Source organism: Marmota flaviventris, chromosome 14 (genome assembly GCF_047511675.1).
Source record: "Marmota flaviventris isolate mMarFla1 chromosome 14, mMarFla1.hap1, whole genome shotgun sequence".
Classification (NCBI taxonomy): domain Eukaryota; kingdom Metazoa; phylum Chordata; class Mammalia; order Rodentia; family Sciuridae; genus Marmota; species Marmota flaviventris.
Genome location: NC_092511.1, coordinates 18,521,876 through 18,535,896, shown reverse-complemented (window position 1 = coordinate 18,535,896; position 14,021 = coordinate 18,521,876). Strand labels below are relative to the sequence as shown.

Genomic DNA, 14,021 nt, shown 5'->3' with positions numbered 1-14,021 from the left:
ATTTATGAATAGCTACATATATTTATGTATCTACTGTTTCAAAATTTCTTTAAACATTTTTCCATAATTGTAAAAAAATTATAACCAAATATAGGAATATGAATAGTTAAATAAATATTCTTCTCTCCAGCACCCTGTTTTATGACAATGATGATAGCATCTAAAATGCACAATATCAAGAAGACTATTCAAAATATTTTCTGTATAAGACACAGAAAGCAAAGGCTGAATATCACAGAACAGGAGGATATAACATTTTGAATATAATCAGTTTTAAGAGCAGAATCATATGATGAATACCTCTGGAACATTCTGAACTTTATAGTAAGTACCTGTAGTATCTTGCTTTGTCATAAACGATTCTACACCCGTAATAGCTGGAGGCCGAGGTAATCTCCGTGCAATACAAATCAAACATGACTGGAAATCTGTCCAAAAAAAGGAGAAATTGAGGAAAGAAGGTAGAGACAATGGTTTATAACTATCTGCTGTTAAAGATTTTTATAAAAACAATACATATTACAAGATTTGACATAATATTTGTAATCTCTTTGGTCTAAGAGTATACTAAAGTTTCTAGCAACCATAAACTGGCAGCTCTCGTTAGAAGAAAGTTAAAATAAAATATTCCTTCCCATGGAATGCTCTTACATAAAGTAGAAACAAATACATATCATGTATTTGGATGATAACAATTGGAAGTATTAATTTTGGTTAGATTTAAGCAGCACCATGTTTTGTTTTTTGGTGCTGAGGATTAAATCCAAGGCTTTTGCACATGCTAAAGCGGTTGCTCTACCCGTGAGCTACATCCTGAGCTCTTAACACTTTGTGTTTTAAAGTATACTTTTTTAGTCAATTTCCTGAACCCATCAGTACTTTAGGGTTACAAAAAAGTATTCTGATAACCACCATGCAGATAATTATTACATGTGAAAAACAACCTTTACTTCTAAAGAAGTATTATTTTTCTGACATATAACTATATTTTTAGGATACACAATTTTTTTTAAGTCCCATTCTTAAATTTTGGCTCCCTTTCTTGGTCCTTACTCCAGTTCCAATTTGTGGTTCCTAAACTTAGCTCAGTCTAAGTGTACATGGAAGAGTTATCCACTGTCACATATTTGTCCATGCCAATACCATGTTCTTATTAGAGCTTCAGCAACATTTTCATCTAATCACAAGCCTTCTCCTTATAAATTATTTTTCATAGCCTGAAAAATATCTATTCTATGCTTTAATGTTCCCTACATTCTAAACTTGAAACTTTCTAAAAATCTGAGCTGTTCAATAGCTGTGGTACATTTCCAACTGACAACAGTTAGTTACAGCTCTTATTTCTTGAGAGTAAGTTGGTTTAAATTATTTGACATTTTAGTGCATCACCTTATAGCTGAGAGTTTGGAGGCATGTTAAAGGGGTGATTCTAGATGTTAGTAATTTTTTTAAATATTAAGAAATACATAGCAGCTGGGCATGGTGGCACATGTCTAAAATTCTAGCAGCTCAGGAGGCTGAGGCAGTTCAAAGCCAGTGCCAGCAACTTAGTGATGCCTTAAGCAACTTATTAAGACCCTGTTTCTAAATAAAATACTTTAAAAAGGTGTGGGGATGTGGCTTAGAGGTTAAGCACTCCCTGGTACCAAAGAAAGAAAGAAAGAAAAGAAATAAATAGCAAACTGAATTACTGCAATAGATAATACAGTATACAAAAATAAAATCTCAAGAAGGAAGTTCATAATTAATTCCCTCCCTGTCCTTTCAAGTCACAGAAAACCCAAACATTTTAAAATCACTCTATTCTTTACCTTCTCCATCTTCTTGAATCGATTTTGGCTGCGACACAGTGAAACACTGCATTACTTCATACCGCTGGCAGGCTTCTTGGTTCTCAGTACCTGGCTCATCTGGAGGGTGAATTAGCATCCTGCAGTTAAAAGTATGGCTATTTCGGCGTGTTGCCTCTTGAGGCCAAGGAACTCCATTTACTGGGGAAGGAAAATTGATATATGTGGTTGTGAAAAAAGTACAAACTCCAAAGATACAAAAGATATACTTCAAAGCATTTGGTCAATTAGATAACTAATAAAAGACAGATCACTTCAGATCTGACAATATCCTAAGGCAAGAGGGTACTTATCTTCCTCGGCAAACCTAAATATCTACCAGTTAAAAATCATAATATTTCCCAAGAAAATATATAGGATCTCCCTCCCTCAAATACTCTAATATATTAAGACAAATTCAAAATCATTATTTTGCTCAGAATGTTATAGCAGACTATTTTTTTAGTTGTAGATGGACACAATACCTTTTTATTTAATTAATTTATTTTTTTATGTGGTGCTGAGGATCAAACCCAGGGTTTCGTATGTGTTAGGCAAGCGCTCTACCACTGAGCTACAATCCCAGCCCGCATATTGGTTTCTTAAAACCATTTTTCTTATATTTTATTAATTTAACTAGTACAGTTCATATGCTACAATGCCTTGCCTTCAGTAGATAATAAATTATACAAAAAAGAAAGATTGGGGCTGGGGATGTGGCTCAAGAGGTAGCACGCTTGCCTGGCATGCACGGGGTGCTGGGTTCGATCCTCAGCACCACATAAAAAATAAAAAAATAAAGATGTTGTGTCTACCGAAAACTAAAAAATAAAAAAAAATTACTAAAAAAAAAAGTCATAGTATCTGATTCAGTATAAGAAAATTGAATTCAGTTATAGAAAAAGGGTCTGTGCATTTCAAGTAGGAATCACTGTGTGAATGGCCATGATTTCCAGTCACAATGTCATAGTCAAACCATGGAGGTCATGAGGTGGTGGAAGGGTTTATACGGATGCTTTCTCACCATCCCTGCTTGTTTTCTTACCTTACACTCTCCATCGACCCACTTTCTTTTTTCCATCTCATCACTCTACAACTATTAGAGGAAAGCATAGAAACAAACCTATACTGGAGTAAAGAATCTTGGGTTCTGCTAGCTGTGAGGTTTGGGTTAATTAATCTTTGATTTCCAGTTGCTTCATCTTTAAAAATAAAGGGATCCATCACATTATGTCTCATTTATACTCTAAAATTCAATAATAAAACACCTAAGACCATTTGATACTATAAGTCAAATATTAAACCAGTCTTTTTTATAGAAACTATCATTCCAGGTCCCCAATTACCATAAACACATACTACCTCTTTTTAAAAAGAAATAAAGTTTCTATTCCATTGAGGAAACAATGGTAAAAAAATAAAGAGCTATGGATGCCATTTTACATGCATGTCTGATTTACTTGTATAGGATTTCTGGCCAGGTCCTTTTCTCTCCCACTTCTGAAGAACATGTAGTGAAATATGGAATAAAATTAATGTAAAAACTAACATAGTGATTTTTTTTTAGAGCGCTCATGCAACTGAATAAACTGTTTCAAGTTCTCTAATTCTTAGGAATTAGTGATAAAAAGCAATTTTAAGTTTTTGACACTGGTTTGAATAATATTTACCCATATCTATTTAGTAACAAGGGGAAGTTTCAACTTACTAATGGTATTTGAAAAGAAAGCTGCTTGCTAAATGTTGCTAGAAGAAATTAAGTTAAACATCAAATTCCATTTAGTTGAGGTAAAAAGAAAGAGGGTAGAGTAAAAATAAAGGGTGGAAAGGAGGCTCAGAGTAAGGGGAATGTAAGGATCCAAGAGAAGAAGAGATGGTATCAGGGAGGAGAATGTACTTCCTTAATCTCATAACCTATTACATTATAAAAAAAGCATAAGACTTTTTGAAAGGTTTTAAAAATGTTGAGAAATGATCACAACTAAAGTAATGTTGTTAACAATTTATATGTCAACTGTTATGGTTTGGATGTGAGGTGTCCCCCAAAAGTTCACGTGTGAGACAATGCAAGAAGGTTCAGAGGAGAAATGATTGGGTACTAAGAGTCTTAACCCAATCAGTGACTTAATCCCCTGATTGGGGATAACTGAATGGTAACTTAAGTGGTAGGGTGTGGCTGGAGGAGGTGGGAATTGGAAACGTGGCTTTGGGCTATATATCTGTATCGGAAGAGTAGAGTCTCTCTCTGCTTACTGATCATCATGCCAACTGCTTCCCTCTGCCACACTCTTCTGCCATGATGTTCTGTCTCATCTTGGAGCTGGCCTTCTATGGACTAAGACCTCTGAAACCATGAGCCCCTAAATAAACAACTCCTCCTCTATGATTGGTCTGGTTGGGTCACAGCAGTGAAAAAGCTAAACATCAACTATCATATCTTCTTTTTTTAATTTCTAATTTTGGTACTAGGAATTTAACCCAGGGGTACTTTACTACTGAGCTACATACCCAGCCCTTTTTATTCAGCCCTTTTTATTTTATTTTTTGATACAGGGTCTCACTAAGTTACTTAGGCTCTCATTAAGTTGTTGAGGCTGGCCTTAAACTTGAAATATTCCTACCTCAGCCTCCCAAATTGCCGGGATTATAACTGTGCACCGATGAGCCTGGCTCATATCTTCTTAAAGCAATAATAATAATAAATAATAATAATAATTAGCAAGATCACTTCCAAACATATAGACCCCCTCCAATATATGGTGATAAATATTTTACATGACTTTTCTAGATCTATACTTTAAAAGACAGGCACATTGGCGCAACTCAGCAAGACCCTGTCTCAAATAAAAAATAAAAAGGGCTGGAGATGCAGATCAGTTGTAAAGTGCCCCGGGGTTAAATAGTACCAAAAATAAATAAATAAAATAAAAAATAGAACCCCTGTATTTTATAATATTAATTACATTTCTTTTAAGTTGTCCAAATTAATTTGCTTGACATAGCTTATAACCTTTTTGAACCTAAATCTTTTAAACAGTAGGTATTGAAAAAGAAAATAACATCATAACACAAAGCTCTGTGTTATCTGTGAAATGGAATCAAAAGGATAGATCTAGACTTAGGAGGTATAAACTCTGACAAAACTCAGTTTAACTTAACCAGATGGAAAGCAGTTTACCTAATCTTTATGAAATTGCTTTCTTTTTCTCATCATGATTCCTTGTTAAAAGGATAACACCACTGCTAATATTAAAAACCACTGGTAACTGGTAATGTAAATTAAAACAAAGTGTTACAAAACAAATAACAAAAGCCTTGTTAAAAGGCAGAAGTAGTGGCTGCAATTTAAAAAGAGCTGAGCACTAAATTCTCCTATTAAATGTGTGTTTTTTTTTTAAAGACCTCAATTTTAATGGAACAGATGAAGGGATGTATTATGAAAGGAAAAGACTGTCCTTCTGTGACATCAATTTCTAAGCTAAAAACTTAATCTAAAACACCAAGTTGTTTTGAATAATGCATCATTATGGATCTACTATAGATCTATCATTTTATGAAATAAAAATCTCCAAACATTTAGATAAAGCCAATAATAGTAGTAATAACAGTGACAATTTAAAGGGAATTCAGCCAGGGAATATGTTAAGCATCATTTATTCCTCAACCTTTCTGTTAGATGAGATCTGGGGATAAGGGAGTGGGGTCAGGTGTTTGATCTGAGGCCACATAGCTAGTGGGTAGTAGAGGAGTAATGCATTACCCTCTACCATTACTGTTTAACACCAAAAACCTGTGCTCTTAGCCACTGTGATGTTTTGCATCACTTGAGACACAAATGCCATGAATTTATGAGAACTATTTAAATTTTTTTCAAACTTCAATTTTCAATTTATTAAAAATTTGCAGGTAATGTTATAGTTTAGAGGTGGTGTCCCCCAAAAGCTCACGTGTGAGACAATGCAAGAAGGTTCAGAGGAGAAATGATTGGGTTGTGAGAGCCTTAACCCAATCAGTCATTTAATCCCCTGATAGGGAAGTGAAGTGGTAGCCTGTGGCTAAAGGAGGTGGGAACTGGGGCATGCATTTGGATATTTGTATCTGGAGAGAAGAGTCTCTCTCTCTGCTTCCTGACCACCCTCATGTGAGCTGCTTCCCTCTGCCACCCTCTCCTGCTATGATGTTCAGCCTCACCTCGAGCCCCAAGAAATGGAGCTGGCCTTCTTTGAACTAAGACCTTTGAAACTGTGAGCCCTCAAATAAACTCTTCTTCCTCTATAATTGTGCTGGTTAGGTCCTTTAGCCATAGCAATGAGAAAGCTGAGTAAAACATAAGTCTGTGTTCACTAACACCTTGGCCTTTCACAATCTAATCTTTTTATAAAACTCATCTGTGCATACTTGTCCTGTAGGATAAAATCTCAGTATGCTAGCCTCCCTGTATTAAAATTTTATTTATTTACTTAAAAAATGTGCTGGGGCTGGGATGGTAGCTCAGTGGCAGAGTGCTTGCCTAGCATGTGTGAGGCACTGGGCTTGATCCTTAGCACCATATAAAATAAACAAATAAAATAAAGGCATTCTGTTTATCTATAACTACAAAAAAATTTTTTAAATGTTGATCTTAAAAAGCATGGATTGATTATTTCCTTCCCCAGAACTGAAGATTGAAGCCAGGGGCACTCTACCATTCAACTACATCCCCACCCATTTTTGTTTTTGTTGTTGTCTGAGATAGAGCCTTGCTAAATTGCTGAGGCTAGCCTCAAACTTGCAATCATCCTCCATCAGCTTCCTGTGTTGCTGGGATTACAGGTGAGCCCCACCACATTTGGCTCAAAAACTGTGGGTTTTGGATACTGAAATCTTCTAAATCAGCAAATTCAAAAGCATTTTTAAGGGCTGTGATTGCAGTTCAGTGGTACAGCGCTTGCCTATCATGTATAAGGCACTGGGTTTGATCCTCAGCATCACATAAAAATAAATAAATGAAATATAGGTATTATATCCATCTACAACTAAAAAAATTTAAAAAGAATTTTTTTAAACAATCTGGCTTTTTTATTCAAAATTTCCCCTTGATAACAAATGGTGATTAGCCACCCGGTGATCTACTCTCTACACTAATCTTGTGCTACTCTTCTTGTCTACTGTGCTCGGTAGCAGAGGCAGTCAAACTGTATTATTTCATCATATTTCCATTCTTTGATTCTCCAGGGGAATAAGAGAAAGGTACCTGGCAGCAGAAGTCTCACAGCCACCCTACTGTGGAAGGAGGCTGCTCAGAGAAGAAGGCAAGGACTGTTAGGCCAGCTGAGAATAAGAGTCCTGCATGTGGCCAGGAGCAGCATTACCAACAGGTTAGCTCTTAGATGATGTGCCTTCTATATTTACCCCCTGACAGTGACTGGGAGCAACCTGAATAGTCACGGATCTACAGTAATCATGGTGAGAAGATTAATGTTTGGCCCTCCCACAAACAATAAGCCCCTTCTTCAGGAGGCAGAAGATAGATCAATTTTGTTTTCCATGACTTCAGTTCTCCTAACCAGGCAAGTTCTTAAACCCAACAGATAGTTTGTTATCACAGATGAGAAAATGAAATGATTTTGTGAAACATAAAAATAAAATGCAGTATCTTAGTTAAATCCACATGTCAGTATTCCTTAAAATCTGTGGAAATCAGAACAAAAGAAATCTAGAGTCCAGTGCTAGGGAAAGAAATCTCAGTATTACCCACAGTGATGTCAAGGGAACATTAAATTGTTTGACTTCCCTATCTGCCTGCCTCAATTTCCATACTAAATATTGGTTACAGTCCCAACTCTACTATTCAGATGCTTCATCATGTATCATCAATGTGGAAAACTGATGTGTGATTAATTTATCTGTGAAGAAACCGGTCTTATTTCAGAGCTCGTTAAACAAAGAAATGATGGGAAATACCATATACTTCCCATTTGTCAACAAAATGTACACTGACTATTGGAAACACTCAGATAGAAACATAGGAATTCAATCACCAAAAATAATTGAAACTTGAGTGCTGGAAAGCTTTAGTAGGAGACTGAAATGTTAAGAAATAAACAAATGGCTACTGTTAGGCCATCCATTGTAAGGAAAATAAAAGTGGGGCACGAGAAGAGTTCTCTCCACACAATCCATGCCTTCAGAGATTTAGTAAAAGTCACCTAACTCCTAAGGATACAGCCCTGCCCCAAAATACAATTTAATAAATGGAACAACAACTGGAAACCAACCCTATCCATCCTCTTGGCTAGAGTCCTTGGCAGTGGACGAGTCATCCAATCAGTCCTGGCACTGCTGAGTTCAAAGTACTTACATCTAAAAATGTCAATTTCAACAGGTATATAATATGGCAATATATCCCCACCCTCGTCTTTCTTTTCTTTTTCTTTAAGCAGTGTAGTGGGAAAGGGACATATATCCCTTCTTGAACATAATCAAAACTGAAAACAAAGTGAATTTTCTTGTGGCAAGGCAACTAATTGCTCTGTCTCCCACTACTGTCCAAGATCATGAGGACACTGACAATAATAACAGAGGAAGACAATGCATGCTCTTTTACCAGCTATTCAACATATCAAAAGCTGAAATTGTATTAAAATATTTTAAATATATATTATTTTATACTATAAAAATATATAATATTATGTTATAGATTTAATAATAATCAAATATTATCTCATATATTATGAAGAAAGAAGCTATGAAGAGTTAGTACTCTTTTTAAAAATAAATTTCTTTCTACCTAGGGATTTTGGTAGCAGATTCTTGACAAATTCTGCATGATCTCCCACGTGCAGTATGCTGTAGACGCTGGTATTCATTAATTCCTCCTGATTGTAACCCAAGTAGCTGGTCACATTCTCTGACACAAAGACAATTCTCCCTTCACAGTTCACAACAAAGAAAAATCCATCCAAAGCCTGCAAAGCCAAAAAGAAAAAAAAAAAAAAAAAGAATTAAGAGATGGGGAGGTTAAAAGATAACAGAAAAGTAAACATATATTTCTTTGTCTATATATATGTCAAGTTAAAGGTAAGGGATTGCTGAAGATACCCCTTGGATACACAGGAGCCTGTTGTTATTTGTGACAAAACACTCAAAACAACTGCCTAACAATATTGAAGTCTATTCATTTTTATTTTTAGAAAAGGGAAGTTTCCCAAGTTGTGGCCTTTTCTATAGTAAGTGCCTGGTGATAATATGCTACCTAGCAGATATTTCCCTAAAAATAAACACAATTTTTTTTCTATAGAGCTAAGAGGATAAAGGGGGTCAGGATTTTTAAACAGACTATATGCTAATGTTTTAAGGAGGCATGAATGTTTCAAGTAGAATGAGTCTGTCAACTTTCTTCCTTAGAAATACATTTTATGAGACAGGCTGGGTGGCACATGTGTACAATCCCAGTTACTTCAGAGGCTAAGCAGGAACATCATGAGTTTGAGATCAGCCTGGGCAACTTAGTGAGACGTTGTCTCAAAGACAGAAAGCCTCCAAAAAAAAAAAAAGAAAGAAAGAAAGAAATTTTAAGGTAGCAGATATGAAGTAACTATCCCATTCATTCAATCATAAAAATCTGTGTTAGTGAATACCTGTTCTCTGTCCTCAAGGGATTTGTGGTAAAGTGAGAGAGAGGCATTAAATATAATAAAATATCAGTGAAAAATGCAGTAGCAGAGATACTAAATATTCTATGAGCATACAGAAGGACACCTAATTTGCAACAAAAGGTTCCTTACAGAGCCCTACCCAACTTATACAAGGCACAGGGCAGAGGGGAAGAGGACTAGCATGGCACAGAAAGGGAAGGCTTAAGCAGTGTGGAGCTGCTGCAGTAGATAGCCCAGGGCAAGCCTGTGACAGGAAGAGTCAGCAGAGTGGTCAGGAACCAAATCCCAGAGATCTCCTAAGCACTGAGATGGAGCCAGGGAACTCCAAAAAGAAACATAAGTGCCCCAGAAGGTACACTATATCTAGGGGGTGCAGGAGAAAAGCTAGAACCTCTATTTGTATTGTAATCTAAAACACAAAGAAATCACACTTAACATACAAAAACACACTTAATATACAAAAACACACTGATGCCTCACTCAGTTCAGATAGCCACAACCCTGGAATCCTGAGGGAAGATTCAGAATACTGAGGATGACAACGGTATTTTACTTATTTGGAATATTCCCATATATTTGCAATATGCTGCAGCTTACTTGCTACAGAATGTATAAGCAATAAAAATGAGACCTTCAAAGAACAGAAATGTTTACCAAATTTTGGATGTAATATGACCATTAAAATCCTTGTATCACACAAGAGTCTGTTGTTATTTGTGGCAAAACACTTAAAACAGCTGCCTAACAATATTGAGGCCTACTCATTTTCTTTTCATAAAAGGCAAGTTTCCCAAATGTAACCTTTTCTATAATAAGTGGTTAATGATATTATGCTAACTAACAGAGAGTTCCCTAAAAATAAACACGATTGTTTTCCTTTAGGATTAAGATTATACTCCAACAATAAATGAAAAATAAACTGCTTTTCAAAAAACCATTATGCTATAGAGACAACATGTGAAAACAGAAGTTTAGAAATGTTACCAAAGTTTTGATTTTGTTGCTGAAAACGATGTAAAATGCACATAAAAATTTCTCTCCTCAGTTTAAATTCTTTGAAACTTTGACCTGTTGAAAAACCTTTCAACAAGAGTTTAAATGGGCTTAAATTCATTCTTAAAATATGAAAATGCAACTTGTTCTGATTCACTTAGAAGAATCACTCTCTGAGATCAAGAAAGATGAAGGGTCAATGAAAACCTCTGTATAATGGGATAGGATTTTAAAACGAGTAAATTGTGATTTAATAGATGCATTCAATGTAAGACTTTTCCTTTTGAATCTACTTATTTTTGTGAGGTATCTTTTTCAGCTAAGATTATTAATTTTTTAAAATGACAATTATATATTTGTGGTACAATGCTTTGAAATATGTATACATTATGAAATGGCTAAATTACACTTATTAACATGTGCATGTGCATCTTCTTTGTGATGAAAACACTTAAAATCTAGTCTCTTAGCAACTTCTAGTATATAATGATTGTAATAATTGTTAACACAGGGTTGGGAATGTGGCTCAAGCGGTAGCGTGCTCGCCTGGCATGCATGAGGCCCAGGTTCAATCCTCAGCACCACATACAAACAAAGATGTTGTGTCCGACGAAAACTAGAAAAAAAATAAATATTAAAATTCTCTCTCACTCTCTCTTTAAAAAAAAATAATAATTGTTAACACAACGGAATACAATAGGTCTTATTCCTCCTGTTTACTTGAATTTTTTTTCTTTCTTTCTTTCTTTTTTTTTTTTTGTAGTGACTGGGTCAAGGGTTGAATCTAGTTGAATCATGTTCTACTACTGAGCCACTATACTCTACCCCAGCCCTAAATGAATTTTTTTGTCCTTTGAACAACATATTAAATCCCTACCCAGCCCCCATCTCCCAACCTCTAGTGACCAGTGTTCTACTCTCTGCTTCTTTTGAGTTTGCTTTCTTTGATTATGTGGTACCTGTCTTTCTGTGACTGGCTTATTTCACTTAGTATAATGTTCTCTGGGTTCATCTATGTTGTCAACTAGATACAACTAGAGTTCCTTTTTGTCCCCCCCTTAAAGGCTTAATAGTATTCTATTGTGAATTATCCGTTCATCTGCTGACACACATTTAAGGTTGAAGTGCAAATTAAAACCACTATGAGAACCACCTCACACTTGCTGAAATTGCTATTATCAAAATGACAAGATAACAAATATGTGGAAAAAAGGAGATGGGAATGTAAACTGGTACAACTATTATGGAAAATAGTCTGAAGAAATTCTCAAAAAATTAAAAACAGAATTATCAGATAACCAGCAATTCCTGGGTGGATATCCATGGGAATTAAAATCAGTATATTCGAGAAATATTAGAGATCTCATGCTCATTGTAGCAGTATTCACAACAGCCAAGATACAGAATCAACCTAGGAGCCCATCAATGGATGAATGGATGAGATTATTGTTTAAATCATTCAAACCAAATATTAAATAAGCTGAATTTAGAACTACATTTCCAAATTCCTCATTGCAAAGCATATGACCAAGATTTTAAAAAGCAATGAAGCACAGTTCCATGTTCTTATTAAAAACATTACTATTTTCTTTGGCAAGAAAAAATAAAGCTATTTTTATTCCACATGATTCCTATGACTATTTCTTATTTAGTTCATAATACAAAGGGAAAAGGGATATTATGATCAGGCATAAGTAAACCTCAACACTAGACAAATCTTCTAAAAACTAGTTTAAGTTTAGATGGACATAGGAAAGCACCCTCATACCCAACTAATATATTTAGCTATAAATTTCATAGTTGGTGATCAATTTATACTTGTTTGCATTGCAGTTTATATGAAAATAGAATTGAAATATACATTTTTAAAGCACATCTAAAATTTCTTTTACAATATTCTTGGATAATAATTGGATCAGTATAAATATAACTTAACTTCCTTAAATTTTTGTTTTTATACTTAAACAAATTTTTTAAATATGAGGATGAAGCAAATAGTAGATCTGCAAAAATCCCACCCCAAAGAGAATGGTAATATTTCAGGAAATACTGTTTGAAACTATTCCTAGGAATATACAAAGATTTATACTTTCTAAAAGTATGTCTGATTAATATAATCAGCTATTAATTGCTCCTGTTCTATAAGTTTCCTCATATGTTGTACATACAATCAATTTCTACGTGTGCTCTTAGGGAGGAATCTTCCTGTTCCTCTGTGTTCTGACAGCTGGTCTCATGTTGTGCTGCGCATAGAGATGATAACAAATGCTTGTCCACTGAGTAGAACAAAGTCAATCGGAGAGCTTTTCCCTCTGCCTAAGATGTTGCCCTTTGAAGAGAAACACCTTGTATCTCAGCAGGGCTCACAATGGCCAAGGCTTTTCACAGGGGCCTGACTTTAAATGAGACTACCACATAGGAGTTAGTCACTGGACAAAATTCTGGGAATAAAACACATAATTGTCAATATCTTGGTAGTCTCTGAGGGGGAAAAAGACAAGTACACCCAGATATAAGTTAGTACAAAAGAGGAATTCACAAAAGTTACAGACATAGAGTGAGGCTCCCACAGTGGGGAAGGGATAAACATGCCTTGGGTGAGGTTTCCTGAAGGAGGTGATACTCCTCCTGACCTGAGGCTTGAAGGACAGAGGGGCAATGAAGGTGGACCAGGGAAGGAAAGGACAGAGGAAACAATTCAGAGACTTGTGGAAGCTGTGGAAAAAAAAAAAATAGACATAGACATAGATACAGACTTGGATAAAGTTTCCCAGGAAATACGAACAGAACAACGAAAGGAAAAGAGCCAAGGTTAGAACCCTGAGCAATTCGAACATTTATGAGGAAGTTAAAGAAGCAAAATTCTGAAAAAGAGGGTAAAGAGTAGCCAGAAAGTCAAAGAAAAGTGTACCATTCAAGAGGTCATGGGAGGGCTGGGGTTGTGGCTTAGTGGCAGAGAGATCACCTAGCATGTGCGAGGCCTTGAGTTTGATTCTCAGCACTGCATAAAAATAAATACAGATATTATGTCCAACTACAACTAAAAAATTATATATATATATATATATATATATATATATATATATATTTTTTTTTTTTTTTTTAAAGAAGTAATGGGAGCTGGGAATGGTGTTGCATGCCTGTAATCCTAGCAGCTCGGGAGGCTGAGACAGGAAGATCACCAAGTTCAAAGCCAACCTCAAAAGTGAGGTGCTAAACAACTCAGTGAGACCCTGTCTCTAAATAAAATACAAAACAGGGCTAGGGATGTGGCTCAGTGGTTGAGTGCCCCTGAATTCAGTCCCCCCAAAAAAGAGGTCATGGATATTTCAAGCAAGAGGGAAGAGGTGGCCAGGTGCCCAAAGCCACATAGAAATGTAAAGAATGGTGTTAAGCAAGGTAAAGAAGATTGAATGTACATGCAAAGTACGAGATCTCATTGTCTGAAACAGAACTTTTCTTGGCCATAATGAGAAATAAGGAGGGTTGGGGTAAATAATGGTAAGTTTTGAGTAGGAAGGAGGCAGAAGAATTTAGCAGGAAACAACAGTTTGAGGAATTT

The 14,021-nt window shown here is 35.6% G+C and overlaps 1 protein-coding gene across 8 annotated transcripts in view; it reads right to left on the bottom strand.

Moving 5' to 3' along the window:
- Ncoa1 (nuclear receptor coactivator 1) overlaps nucleotides 1-14,021 on the bottom strand; it is a 246,410-nt gene that overhangs the window by 72,860 nt on the left and 159,529 nt on the right. For all 8 annotated transcript variants that reach the window (XM_071601387.1, XM_027933430.2, XM_071601388.1 and 5 more), the window contains 3 exons: nucleotides 8,599-8,776; nucleotides 1,812-1,991; nucleotides 333-428 (listed from right to left, as the gene is read on the bottom strand). In XM_071601387.1, coding sequence (XP_071457488.1) covers nucleotides 333-428; nucleotides 1,812-1,991; nucleotides 8,599-8,776 — 454 coding nt within the window. The remainder of the gene's footprint in view (nucleotides 1-332; nucleotides 429-1,811; nucleotides 1,992-8,598; nucleotides 8,777-14,021) is intronic.